Source organism: Falco rusticolus, chromosome 11, assembly GCF_015220075.1.
Source record: "Falco rusticolus isolate bFalRus1 chromosome 11, bFalRus1.pri, whole genome shotgun sequence".
Classification (NCBI taxonomy): domain Eukaryota; kingdom Metazoa; phylum Chordata; class Aves; order Falconiformes; family Falconidae; genus Falco; species Falco rusticolus.
Window position 1 is genome coordinate 27,038,219 of NC_051197.1, and position 11,866 is coordinate 27,050,084.

General features: G+C 53.7%; 2 protein-coding genes across 4 annotated transcripts in view; both read right to left on the bottom strand.

Annotated features, from left to right (window-relative positions):
* Positions 1-4,086, bottom strand: part of PRRC2C (proline rich coiled-coil 2C) — a 75,987-nt gene extending 71,901 nt beyond the window's left edge. The window contains 1 exon segment of the mRNA XM_037403986.1: positions 3,931-4,086. The gene's annotated coding sequence lies outside the window, so the exon portion shown is untranslated.
* Positions 4,087-4,559: 473 nt separating this feature from the next.
* FMO4 (flavin containing dimethylaniline monoxygenase 4) lies at positions 4,560-11,821 on the bottom strand. Of its 3 annotated transcripts, none has more exons than XM_037403983.1 (9): positions 10,955-11,821; positions 9,628-9,785; positions 9,136-9,324; positions 8,592-8,754; positions 8,038-8,183; positions 7,489-7,688; positions 6,960-7,309; positions 6,602-6,671; positions 4,560-5,257 (listed from the first exon to the last, which is right to left on the bottom strand). In XM_037403983.1, the coding sequence occupies exons 1-9, from the start codon at positions 11,091-11,093 to the stop codon at positions 4,882-4,884; spliced, it is 1,791 nt and encodes a 596-aa protein (XP_037259880.1). In that variant the 5' UTR covers positions 11,094-11,821; the 3' UTR covers positions 4,560-4,881. The 3 variants fall into 3 exon arrangements, with proteins under 3 accessions (XP_037259880.1, XP_037259881.1, XP_037259882.1); XM_037403984.1 differs by having other exon boundaries at positions 10,068-11,047; XM_037403985.1 differs by having other exon boundaries at positions 5,151-5,257; positions 7,006-7,309.
* Positions 11,822-11,866: the final 45 nt, after the last annotated feature.

Genomic DNA, 11,866 nt, shown 5'->3' on the forward strand with positions numbered 1-11,866 from the left:
TAAAGACAATGAGGTCCTTCAGTGGAACATATGGTTCCTCTGAAATAGAAGAAATATAATGTCCTAAAGCATATCAAGTCTCAAATTGGGAGAATATCCATGGCTTCCCAAGATATTCTTGCACTTCCACATTAGCTGAAGATACAAATCAGTTGAATAATATTTCTTTTGTGAAGAATAACTTAAACTATTACTCCTATAAATACAATTTAAGGCTACAGACATAATTTAAAAGTGTAACTTAAAACTTACAAACACTAACAACTAGGAATATTAAGGTCACGTGCTTCCCAAATATTAATTTTAAAACAAGCTGTAGCTCTTCACATGATTTAATGAGGACAGCCTGAACAGGTTTGATTTTCTAAGCAAAGAAAATTTTATTTGCTAGTTTAAGCAAGGAGTGTGGCAAAAATGAGCAACCCAGCCACTGCTGCTGGTTTTACTATGAAAAACCATTTGGCATATCTGAGCATGATGAACTACATCTTATAGCCCACCTAACTAAAAATTGAGTAAAGCTTCCATTTCACTTAGGAATCAGCTATCCATTGACTTAAAGATACATTCAAAAGACGCCCCCTCTCTCAGTCACCCAGCACCAAGGGATGCCACAGTTCAGGCACTACTTGTGCATTTGATGTACCTGAATATAAATCGCAGTAATTCCAGTCTTTGATGCTGTAACTTCCTGAGAGCAAAGCCCACATTATTTTCAAATACATAGAAGTTAAAATTTATCACCATCATATTTTGGATTGAAGATATATAATGTTGATTTTGCGGTATAATTCTACCGTTAATCAAGACGGTGTCAGATACATAAAAACATGAACAATGTGAATGATATACAGCTTCTCCCTTTTATACATGTTTGCAATCCGTAACAGACTAGTTTGTTAGCATTTGGTTAGAATGTTATGTAATGGTTGAGGTATTTGTAATAAAAACAGTCTATTTCTGTTAGCCTGTTCTTCATAGACATAAAAGCTGTCTTCATCTGATTTTTATTAGGACTTCATCTTTCTCTGCTCTTTATGCATTTTTTTTTAAGACTTCTGTGCACTCAGTTTTCATTTCACCAACAGGCGCCCCGTATTATTTCCTCCCACCTCCTCACACAAATCTCAGCTTTTATTTTTATACCTGCCTTCACCCATGAGAAAATCCTACAGGGTTTTGTGAAACCCAGATCCAAAAAAACTCGAAAAGAGGGCATGAAGCTGAACGAAGAAAAGAATTTCCTACAGAAGATGAACAACTGGTTCTACCAGTAAAACACCACTAGCAGTCCCGTCATTACAAGCCCAACGTTCATCCCCAACTAGTGGAAAGGTGGTGCATTTTCAGGGTGGAGGTGGTTTTTTCCCCTCAAACCCTCCATTACTATATACGGCCACTGAAGATGTCCCACTCTTCCTTCGATAAAAAGAAGAGGAATGTTTTTTCTTCACTCATCTCCAATACATTACTCAAAGGTTTAATCCTTCTGCAAGAGCTACCTTTTCTTTTTATCTCTACATCTAAGCCTCTTATCCACACCACCCTTATACGGTATTTAGACTACATTTCCCACCCTCTCTCCACTTTCACATCACTCCTGTTAGTTATTCCAGAACAAAGGGCTTGTACTTTCAGTAACCTAGGATATCTGGTTGAAGTCAACCCCAGACAACATGCCCACTGCTTTGACTTACATTCTTTCTCTTAACTGACCTGACCTATAGCATTCCTACAGACAGAACAGAATCTACATAAGAGCTCCCTTCCGAACTATATCACCTACTCCTTGCTCATTGTGGCCTGTTTCACTTTCCCCAGTAGACTTAAGGATGTGGGGAAACAGGACCTACAGAAGAAAATGCATACCATAAGTATGTACCACTGAACAAGGACTCCAGCAACCAAGTTAAAACTGTCGACTATTTTGCTCTAAAAAAAGCAAGGGTTCCTGTTACAGAGTCTAAATGAGAGTAAAGACATTATAAACTGCTACTAAACTGAAGAAACAGAATATTTACATTTGCAAGACTCACAGAAGTGACTGTCTCTAGATTTATACATACTTTATGAGCTATTATTTACTAAAGCAATAAACTTTACACAGGGAGCATATCTACACTAAGGCAGTTGTACGTGACAGACACACAAACAGAGGCAGTAATCCTAGCCTGTGCACACAACTGCTGGCCTGGGAGAGAACGAAAGTTCTCACTTCGATTTAAACAGCCACCTCTTAAGCCCACATCTCCACCAAAGCAGTTGTACATGCACTGAACACAATACTCTGAGGGGCCATGCCAGGTTAACGGTTGGACTCTATGATATTAAAGGTCTTTTCCAGCCTAAACGATTCTATGACTCTGTGACATACTGCCTTTTCCACTGCACATTCACCAAGTTCAAAGAACTCTCAAAATGTTGGGATAGAATCCTTAGTCTCAAGAAGACTGTAGCAGAGTTGCACTAAAACACCCCAAAATTAATAAAGAAAAAGTCTCTAAACTATGTAATTCAAAAAAACCTGACAGCCATTCAGCTCCTGGCAGTCAGTATTAGGCGGTAATCCTTTTGTTTCTCACTGATGGACAAATGAGATCATGTCCTGTTTCCTCCCTCCTTCAGAAGCAATTTCTTGTCTGAGCAGAGCTCTTGGGACTAGACAACGGGTAGGCCTGGTGCCTCACTGCAGAAGAAACAAAGCTATTAAAAATCAGAGTCCTGTTTTTTCCTGGTAGAAATAATGCTAGTTCCTACTAAAATACTCATCTGACCCCAGTAATCAAAAAGAAACAAGGAAAAATGGTCCTCCTTGCTCAATGATATAGAATTCAAAACCTTTCACAAAGGAATAAGCTTACAGAACACGTGAGAGACACAAAAAGAAAAAAAAAAACCAAACCAGAAAAAACTGAAGTGTTCCATTCACCGTCCAGCACCACACTCTCATGCATGTGCCCCTTCCCCATAAAGGGGGCTTGGATCGGAAACTATCTGGGCCATCTTTAGCCCCAAGATTTTCAGTCCCTGCATGCCTCGGTGATGGCTCCCATTATGCCCACTGCATCATGCCCACTGCAGACTAGCTGGCCGAATTTTAGCCGTGTCATCTAACCATGCCCTCACCATCCTTTATCAGTAAGAACAGCCCCGGCTCCACTCACACCACCCCCACAAATCCTGTCCCTCAGAACAGAAACAATGCCTTCCTGAACGGCGCTTCCCTCAGTCCTACATTTAACAACCCAGGAAGAACCTTTTGCTGTGCACCTCAAGAACTGTGGCCGAACCTTGCAGAGTTGGAAAAGCAAAGCGCCATGCCCTGCATGCGCCTCCCGCACCCCGTAAGAAAGGGCTCCCCTCCCCCCGCGTTTCTGGCGGAAGAATCACAGCCACGAAGTGAGCGCAAACGCACGAAGGGGACGGCACGTTTCTCGAGCAACCTCCCTCGAGAGAGAGAGAGAGAGGGAGACCTGGAGCCGTTAAAAAGGAAAGGCGTGGGGGTGGGGGAAGGGCGGGAGAAGCAAGCAGCACACCCGCCAGCGCGGCCCTCGGCCGCCCCCCCCGCCGCAGCCCCCTCCCGCCGCCCGCGGGCAAGGCCCGGCGCTGTGCCCGGCGCGGGCGCGGCCGGCCCCAGGCGGCGATGCGGTGCGGTACGGCCCAGCGGCGCCGAGCAGCCCAGCCCGCCCGCCAGCCCACCGCGGGCCCAGCGCTCCGCCGCCTCCCGCCGGGGCGGGCAGCGGGGTGCTGGCCCCCACGGGCACCCCCCTCCCCACAGGCCGCGGGCCGGCCGCCGCCGCCGCCAGCCCGGGCGGAAGCCGCCTCCGCCCGGGGCCATGCGGCGCAGGCCGCTCGCCCGCTCCCTGCCGGCACCGGTCTGCGCCGCAGGCCCGCGAGGCTCCGCTGGAAGGCGGAGGGGCCGCCGCTTACCTGGCGCGCAGCGCGGCGGGCCGGCGCTCGGGCCTCCCGGGGAGGGCTCCCGGACTCGGCGAGGCCGCTGCCGTTCCCGGCACCTCGACGCCGCGCCTCAGCCGCTTACCACACAGGGGCCAAGATGGCGGGCGGCCAAGCCGGCGCCAACGACGTCTGACCTCACCGCGCCCGCGCGCCCGGGCTCCGCCCCCGCTGCTCACGTGACGCGCGCCGCGCCGTGCCGCAGTCGGGCGGGCGCCCCCGGCGCGCCCCCTGGCGACGCGGGGTGGCGGGACGGGCACGGAGCTGGCTGCGGCCGGCGGGAGCGGTGCCGGGGACGCGGCTGCCCCGAGCCCAGCGGCCGCGGGTCGGGGGCGGGCAGGCAGCGCCCGTCCTGCCCGCTCTGCTCCTCAGCCCCAGCCGGAGGCCCCCGCGGGTGCCTGGGGAGGCTCTGCCTTCCCCCCGTGGGCTTCGGCCTTCCCTGCGAGACTCGGGCTGCTGGGACGGCGGCAGAGACGCTCGCCCGCCTGCATGTATCCCTGTATATATTATTTCTTAGGAGGGGCGCCCCCCCCCGCCACACCTGGGGGCACTGCATCCACTTGACCCCCCTCCCCCGATAATAACCCATCAATAAAACTACCAGAGACCAAATCCGTGAGGTTTATTTGTGCTCCCTTTGTGTCCCAAAAGCTACCAGGTGTGGGCCTGGCTGGGCGAGCAGGGGAGGGAGGCTGGCGCCGTGCACGCCAGGCCATCCCAAAATGGCGCTTCCCAAAAGCCCGCTGGAGATCCGCACCACGCTGGGCTGGAGCAGTGCGGGCAGGGATCACAGCAGGTTTGGGGGAAATGCTCCAAAAAAAATCCCTGGGTGGGTGTGGATGGTCGGCGGGAGGAGGTCGGGGAGCCTGGCTAACAACCTGGCAGCAGCACGGCATCACGCCGGCGCCCGATCCCACCGTGTTCCTCCTACAGCTGGGGGGCTCCAAGGGTCCAGCCCAGCCGGGGGGATTTGGAGAGGAGGAGACCTGCTGTGAGAGCCACTGGCAGGGCCAGGAGGTACATCCAGTGCCAGCTGTCAGAGGGGTCATCCACCACCCGCGTTCTCAAGGGCTTCAGCGTCCGCTGCCACTGAGTCAGGATGGCGTCTCTGGCCCCGCTCCACTTCCCCCGTCCCATCAGCCGGTACTGGTAGGGCGAGCAGGGCCCGAAGAAGACAGCCAGGGCCAGCCGGGGGTCTGTCAGGAGCAGCCTCAGCACATTGGGCTTTACGCCAGCACACGAAGCGATTTCATCGGTGTAGCTGATAAAGCTCATCTTCAGGTTCTCCCTCTCGGATGGATTCCTTCAACGCCACATAAAAGAGACAAGATCAAATAGCATCATCCCATCTTGGTTCCCAGCTCCACAGAAAGCAAAAGCTCTGGGCTCTGGCATCGGTCGAGCCCTGGTTTCCAGGGCTGAGCTCCTGTGGCCCCACGTGAACCCAAAGGCACTGACAGAGCCTCTGTGGGGCTGGTCTCCAGCACTCACCTGGGGCAGGGACTAGGCAGAAGCTTGTTTTGCCTCCGCATCCTAGTTGTGGCTTCAGAAACAGTTCTAGTATTATACTGCCATCGTAATGCCCCAAATACCCACGCTGTGTCCTTCCCCAAGGATCACAGGTGTGGATTTGGCTGATTTTGAGAGGCAGAGAAATAGATATTCACAGATAAGACTGCCAAGGGGACTGGGGAAAACTGGGAGATGCAGAAAGCTTCCCACGCTGGGAGGGACCTCCAGGGTTTTTTGGCGTGAAGCCTCATCTCCCTTGCAGGAGGGAAGATGTGTGCTTCAGCAAATCTGGGACAGCCTTGAGTTTGCCTCCATTGCACCCCTGACTCCCGTATTTGTGTGTGACAGCATCGGTCTGATGCAGACACATTGTCTGCAGTCGCTGGGGCTCCTGGTGACAATCCCCGTGGCTCTGTTTCGTCCTGGCTTTTCCTCAGTGTCCTATGAGCCAGCTCTGCCTTGCTGGCAGCCCCAGTCCAGCCTGCACCCCGCCTGGCCCGAGGGCTCCTCCTTGCTTCTGAAAGATGCTGCCAGGCAGCATGTCCACCACCACCTGTCCCACAGCCTTGGGGACCTGTCTCAACCTCCTGTAAAATCCCAGTGCCAGCAAGGCAGGGCGTTAGCTCCTATGTACACAACGGATGGGTCCCCACCTTGTCTAGTAGTCATGGTGACCTGTCAAAAAGTGCCACCAAACTGTCCCCTCCCTTCATCGCCTGGCTCCAGCGGGGTTTCTGGGTCGGGCTTGGCCCTGACCCAAGCGCTCCCGCTGCCTGGATTTGGGAGGGAGAAGCCACGAGATGGCACCCTTAGTCTGGAGGAAACCAAACCTCCATCTTGACGTAATGGGAATTAGGACTTGGCTTGGAGGCCTGGTGGAGGGGCCCTGCAGGTCCTGGGTCCTGCCATAAGCTGCTCCAGCGCAATGTGCCCTGGGTGTCTTGATCCGTTGTCCATCAAGGAGCCACAACAGCATCTCCCCACTTCGCTACGGGTGGTGAGGGAATAAATATATCCAAGAAGAGTTGGGTGCCCTAGGTGGTTCCCTCCCATGACTGCTACAGGACCCCGCTTTCCCTGGGGTTATCCTGGCACACAGCACCCATTGCGCCCCAAGTGCAGGAGCATCGTGCACCTTTTGACCTGTGGCTTCTTCTTTGAAACTTCAGCCATCATCCTGCTGGTGGGAGGGAGCTTGTTCCAGCCTGAGAAGAACAGAGAAACCAGAGACCTCCAGCAGCACCTTAGGCTGAAAAGTTCACCCCCCTCCCATGCCCCCAGCCCCCTGACTGAAAGCGTTTGTGCTTCTGGGTTAGGGCACGGTGCGTGAAGGCGTATGGGGGTGCAGCTGCGGGGCAGAGGCTACAGTGCCACTAATACCCATGGCACTGTGGCAGGAGCTGAAATACACCCTAGGCTCTGTGGATGGCAGGTCAGGCTGCCCCACACCTCCCACCCCAGCAGATCCCCCATCCCTGCACCCCGTCTCCCACCTGCAAAGATCCCCGTCACCCAGCGAGCCTGCATTTCTGCTCCCACCATCACAGAGCCTGTCAGCTGGACTAAGCCGATGATGGCCAGCGTTGGCTTTTCCAGCTGAGGAGGGAAGATGCGTTTATAGAGGGAACGGTTATCATCGAAGAGGCTGCGAACTGACTCTTCGAGGAAGGGAAACGAGAAGATGTAGCCTGTGGCAAAGAGCACCACGTCGATGTTTTGCTCTGTCCCATCTTCGAAAACAGCAGAGCTTTCAGTGAATGCCTTCACCTTCGGCTTCAACACAACAGTCCCAGAGAGAAGGCAAAACGGCAGCTCTTCATTGATAATTATCTTGAAGTTGGAGCTTGCAGGTGGAAAAGAAGACAGCAATGTTAGCATCTGGGAGGGACCCGAAACTTCTTTTGTGGCCGAAGTTCCCCTCCAATGATTTTCTATTCCACAAATATTCCCTGAAATTAAAAACTGAGCACTTCAAGCCATTAAAACCTCCATAGCAACTAATAAAATAGTCAGAAAAAACACCTTTTTGTGGAAGCCAAGCCATAGTTCTTGTGGTTAAACCATGAATTGAACTTCCAAAACCTAATCCTCTTTGTGAGAGCTGATGGGAGAAGCCAGTCGAGAAAGTGGTTGAAGCGGGTGGTGTTGACCATGTCGAAGGGGAAGCCGTGGTCTGAGATCCGGCTGAACACCCACGTGCTGCTCCTGACGCTGAGGAACACCTAGGGGAGAAGGCAGGTCTCAGCAGCCTGCCCGGACATCTTGCCAGTTTTCCCCTGAACATCAAATCCCATCTCCTGCGCTTGGGAGCTGAGACGGTTGTCCCGAGGGAAGGAGACGGTGTCTGGATGAACCAAACAGCTTGCAGTGGCTTCTGCGAAGTCCCTGCAGCTGCTGAATGGCCACACCTTAGGTGGCCCACACCCTCCAGGAATTGCAGAGCTTCTTCAATTGCCCTCCGTTTGAAATGCTATTTATTGAGAAACCCGGTGGGCAAAGCTTCCTGCATGTACCCTGAGCCACCAGTTCTTGTGGTCCCTGGCCAGGCTCGGCACTGCCGTGGAGCTGTACCTTTGCAGCCACACGGCTCAGCTCCACGGAGAGGTCACCGCCAGTGTTGCCAATGCCGATCACGAGGACCCGCTTTCCCCGGAAAGCCTCCACATCTCTGTATTCCCTGCTGTGGATATACTGGCCTTTGAAGTGAGTGTCGATACCTAGGCAGAGCAGGGAGCATCTCCTACTGCCAGATACATTTGCTTGTCCCAGCCTCATGCCCAGACCCTCTGCAGCCCCCAACCCTCCACCTCCCACCTCTCCTTGCAGCTGAGAAGCCCACAGAGGTCTCAGCTCCCTGGGTGATACTGCCCTCCCACACCTCATCAGCTCAGTCCTGGTTTGCAAATTCTCGTGCAAGACCCTGGCTGCATCTTTATGAGGTGTTTTTCCTATTCCCAGGAATGGTCCTCATCATTCCCATGGGGTGTGGGTCCCACCTGCCCCAGCGTGGGGTCTTCGTGGAGCAGGCAGTCTCAAAGAGGAAAATGCAGCCAAGGGACCCATGGGTGCTGGGTGAAACCCTGGGGGGCAGCCCCAGCCCACCCTGCTGCTGAGGCAGGGCTTACCTGGGAAAGAAGCCAACGGTAAATAGGGCTCCTGGAAATGGCCAGTGCAAACCATGACAGCATCGAAGATGTGCGACTCCTGGATGCCGTCGGTCTCGGTGACCACCTCCCACTGGCCCGAGGTGGTGAAATCTGGGCGCTTTCTCACGCTGAGAGCTGTCGTCTTGCACCAAAGCCCAACAAAACAGCAGTCAGGAACTGTGCTGTGCTTTGGAGAGGACCTGCCTGCAAAGGGCTGGGGCTGCCAGAGGCAGGCTGGGTCCCTGGGGAGCTGCATGTCATCTCTGAAGCTGTTAAATCCCACCGTGCACCTTTCCCCTGGTGATGGCATTGAGGGGGGGTTGATGCATTGATGCATCAGCACCAGGCAGGGGGGGTTGATGTTTGATGCGTTGATGCATCAGCACCAGGCAGCCCATGTTTGCGCAGCCTAATTTAAAACATGGTCCTCATGGCATTGTCCCATCCCACCTGGGTGATGATGCCCTACTATCTGCAGCCACTGACAGCTCTTCTTCCTGTAGCGTTTGGGCTCCCTGCTCACCTTGAAGCGTATGTGCCGCAGGAGGTCAAAGTGCTGGGCATACATCCGAAAGTACTCCAGGAGGAGGCTGTGGGGTAGGAAACTGGGAAAATCCTCCGGGCAGGGGAAGTCGCTGAAGCAGGACATCTCCTTGGAGGTGTTGGTGATGATGGAGCGGTACACACTGACCCTCCCACTGTCCGTGGAGTCCTGTGTGAAGCCAGCAGTGCTGTTTGCAGGTGTGTGGGGAAGGACTTTCTCCCCTCAAAGTGTTTGAGTGTTTTTCCTCCTTGTGTTCAGGCACAAGGAATAAACCAGGACTAGCACCTGGTGACCATGGCTTCTCCTCCCTCCATCTCCTTCTCCACCTTGGAGTCAGAGAGAGCACTGTGCCAGGACAGGGACGGTCCCTGAGGGCATGGCCACCCTTTCTTCTTTGCTGCAGGCAAAGGGCATCCGAGGGAGGGGACAAACCCAGGGACAATCCTCCCCACGCAGGCAGAGCCCACTGACCGTGTAGCGCCAGAGCCCCCCGATGTCCTCGCTCTTCTCAAAGCAGGTAGGCTCCAGCCCCTCATCCAGGCAGCTCTTGACAGAGGCCAGCCCGCTGACCCCCGCCCCGATGACAGCCACGCGCCGCACCATGCTGTCCCGCAGCAGACAATGAGCGACTGGAAATAAAACAGCCCAGGGATTAGCAGGAACACCAGTCCCTTTTTCCCCATCCCCAGCAAAGCACCCTGTGTCTTCTCTGGCTGCCAGGTATCCACGGTGGAAAACCATCCTTGGAGAAATCCATCACCAGCTCTGGGCTCGAGCGTTACGGATGGATGCTGCCCATTCCCCTTCCCACTGTGCTAAGCCCACACCGCAGGCCCAGCGATTCCCCTCCCGCAGGCAGGGGAAAAGGAGGCACTTTTAAACCTCGCCGCACTGCTGCTTCTGTTTATTACCTTTCGTGGCCTAAAGGAGGGGAAGGGGCTCACAGCTATCTGCTTCTGCCTGCAAAGTGAGCCTACTGAAACCTTTTGAAGAAACAATTCCAGCCAAGCCGGCTTGCTTTCACGCTTTCCTTTTTAATTTCCCGTTAAAGGGCATTCTCTCCAAAACAAAAGGGTTTCTTTTTATTTTTTTTTTTTAAAAAAAAGCAATGCCTGAGTGAGCAGGAGCACAGCGATTCAGCGATTCAGAAGTTAGCCAGCCCAGTGAAAGCGCGGCTGGGATTACAGAATATACAAAAGGTAAGAAACCCAGGAAACGCGGGTATAAATGGGAGGAACTCAAAGCCCAGGGTGTGTAAGCTGAGCTGCATCGATCTTGACTGGAAAGCAACAAAACTAGTGGGGAAAAAAATGAACCCACGTGAACTTTGATTAGATAACAAACACACCTACTGCAGAGCCTAAAGAAAGAGTAATTTATAACTTTTTTGGTATCCATTTCATGTCAAAAATTGTTCACATAAACAGGAACTGGAGGAAACTGCGGAAAGCCAGGGAAAATGGGGGAGGCGCAAAAAACCCTTCTGTGTGGAGAAGCCCAGCCTGAGCCACTCCTTGATCTGCAGGAACAGGACAGGACATACCACCAACTTGCCCACCCCCACTTTCCGGAGCCTCCGCTGGCTTTGGGGAAGGGCAGCGACGTGCCCAGGATGCTAAAGTCATCCCTTTTTTCCAGCACTGCCTGCAGAGAGCTTTGCGGCAGAGGCTCCCCGCGACACCCCCTCTCCCCCTGCCAGCAGTGAGGCGAAGCTAGTGTCGAACACCAGAACCCCGGGAAGCCGGCTGCCCGCTTTTAAAACCTGCAAAACCCAGCTGGAGAGAAGTGAGGAGCAAACCTTGCAGGGAAGTGCCGTGCCTTCGCTGCTCAGGCTTCGGCTGAATTTTCCTTTGAGTTTCTCCAGCTATGGATTTAGAGGAAAGGCTGAAGTCCAGGCAGCTTGCCACGGCTCTTGCACCACCGACCTTTACACCCATGCTCCCTCACTCTGCTGTGCTTAAATGCGCTGACAGAAAGTTCTCAACCTCCCGGCAGCAGTGCCGGTGGTGGGTGGAAATCCAGACTGTAATGCCATGGGGGCCACACTTGCAAGAGATCCCACGCTGCAGCTCACCACGGCCCCAGCCCCAGCAGCAGCTTGGGGGTGCCCTGATCGGTGCCCCCTTTGCCTGCATGCCAGCAGACGGCATGGATGGGGGACATGGTGCGCAGTGCAGCCTCATTTTTGGTGGTCAATGAAAGCTCTTGCAGCCCCAGGCTTCTGGGTTGCCCATGGCACCTGCCTGCGTGGCTCCAGCCCAGGCACAGAACCCCCCAGCTCTTCCTGTGCACACAGGGAGACAATGAGGTGGCAGCTTGCAGCATACTCCTGCCACAGCTGATGAAATTTTACTGATTGAAAGTCTCTCTGTGCACAAAACATAAGCCCCAGGACTGTCTGGCACCGGGAAGTGCAGGGAAACGGAGACGGGAGTGCTCAGCCCCACAGAGTACCAGCCCCAGGCTCAAGATGACAGCAGCCAGGGCTCTTTTGCTGGAAAGATGCCCGGATTCAACCCAAACTGGGATTTTTGGGTCATAAGGTTTAAGGCTGGAAGAAAGGAAAGCCTGACCTGTGTACCCAACCTAGAAAAGCCCTTGCTGGACTAAAGACCCCAATTCCCAGGTGATTTGGTGCAAGGCTGGATGCCTGTGTTCCCTTCCATCTCAAAAAGCCATCCCAAAGCCATTTTTCCTAGTCTTGTCCTCG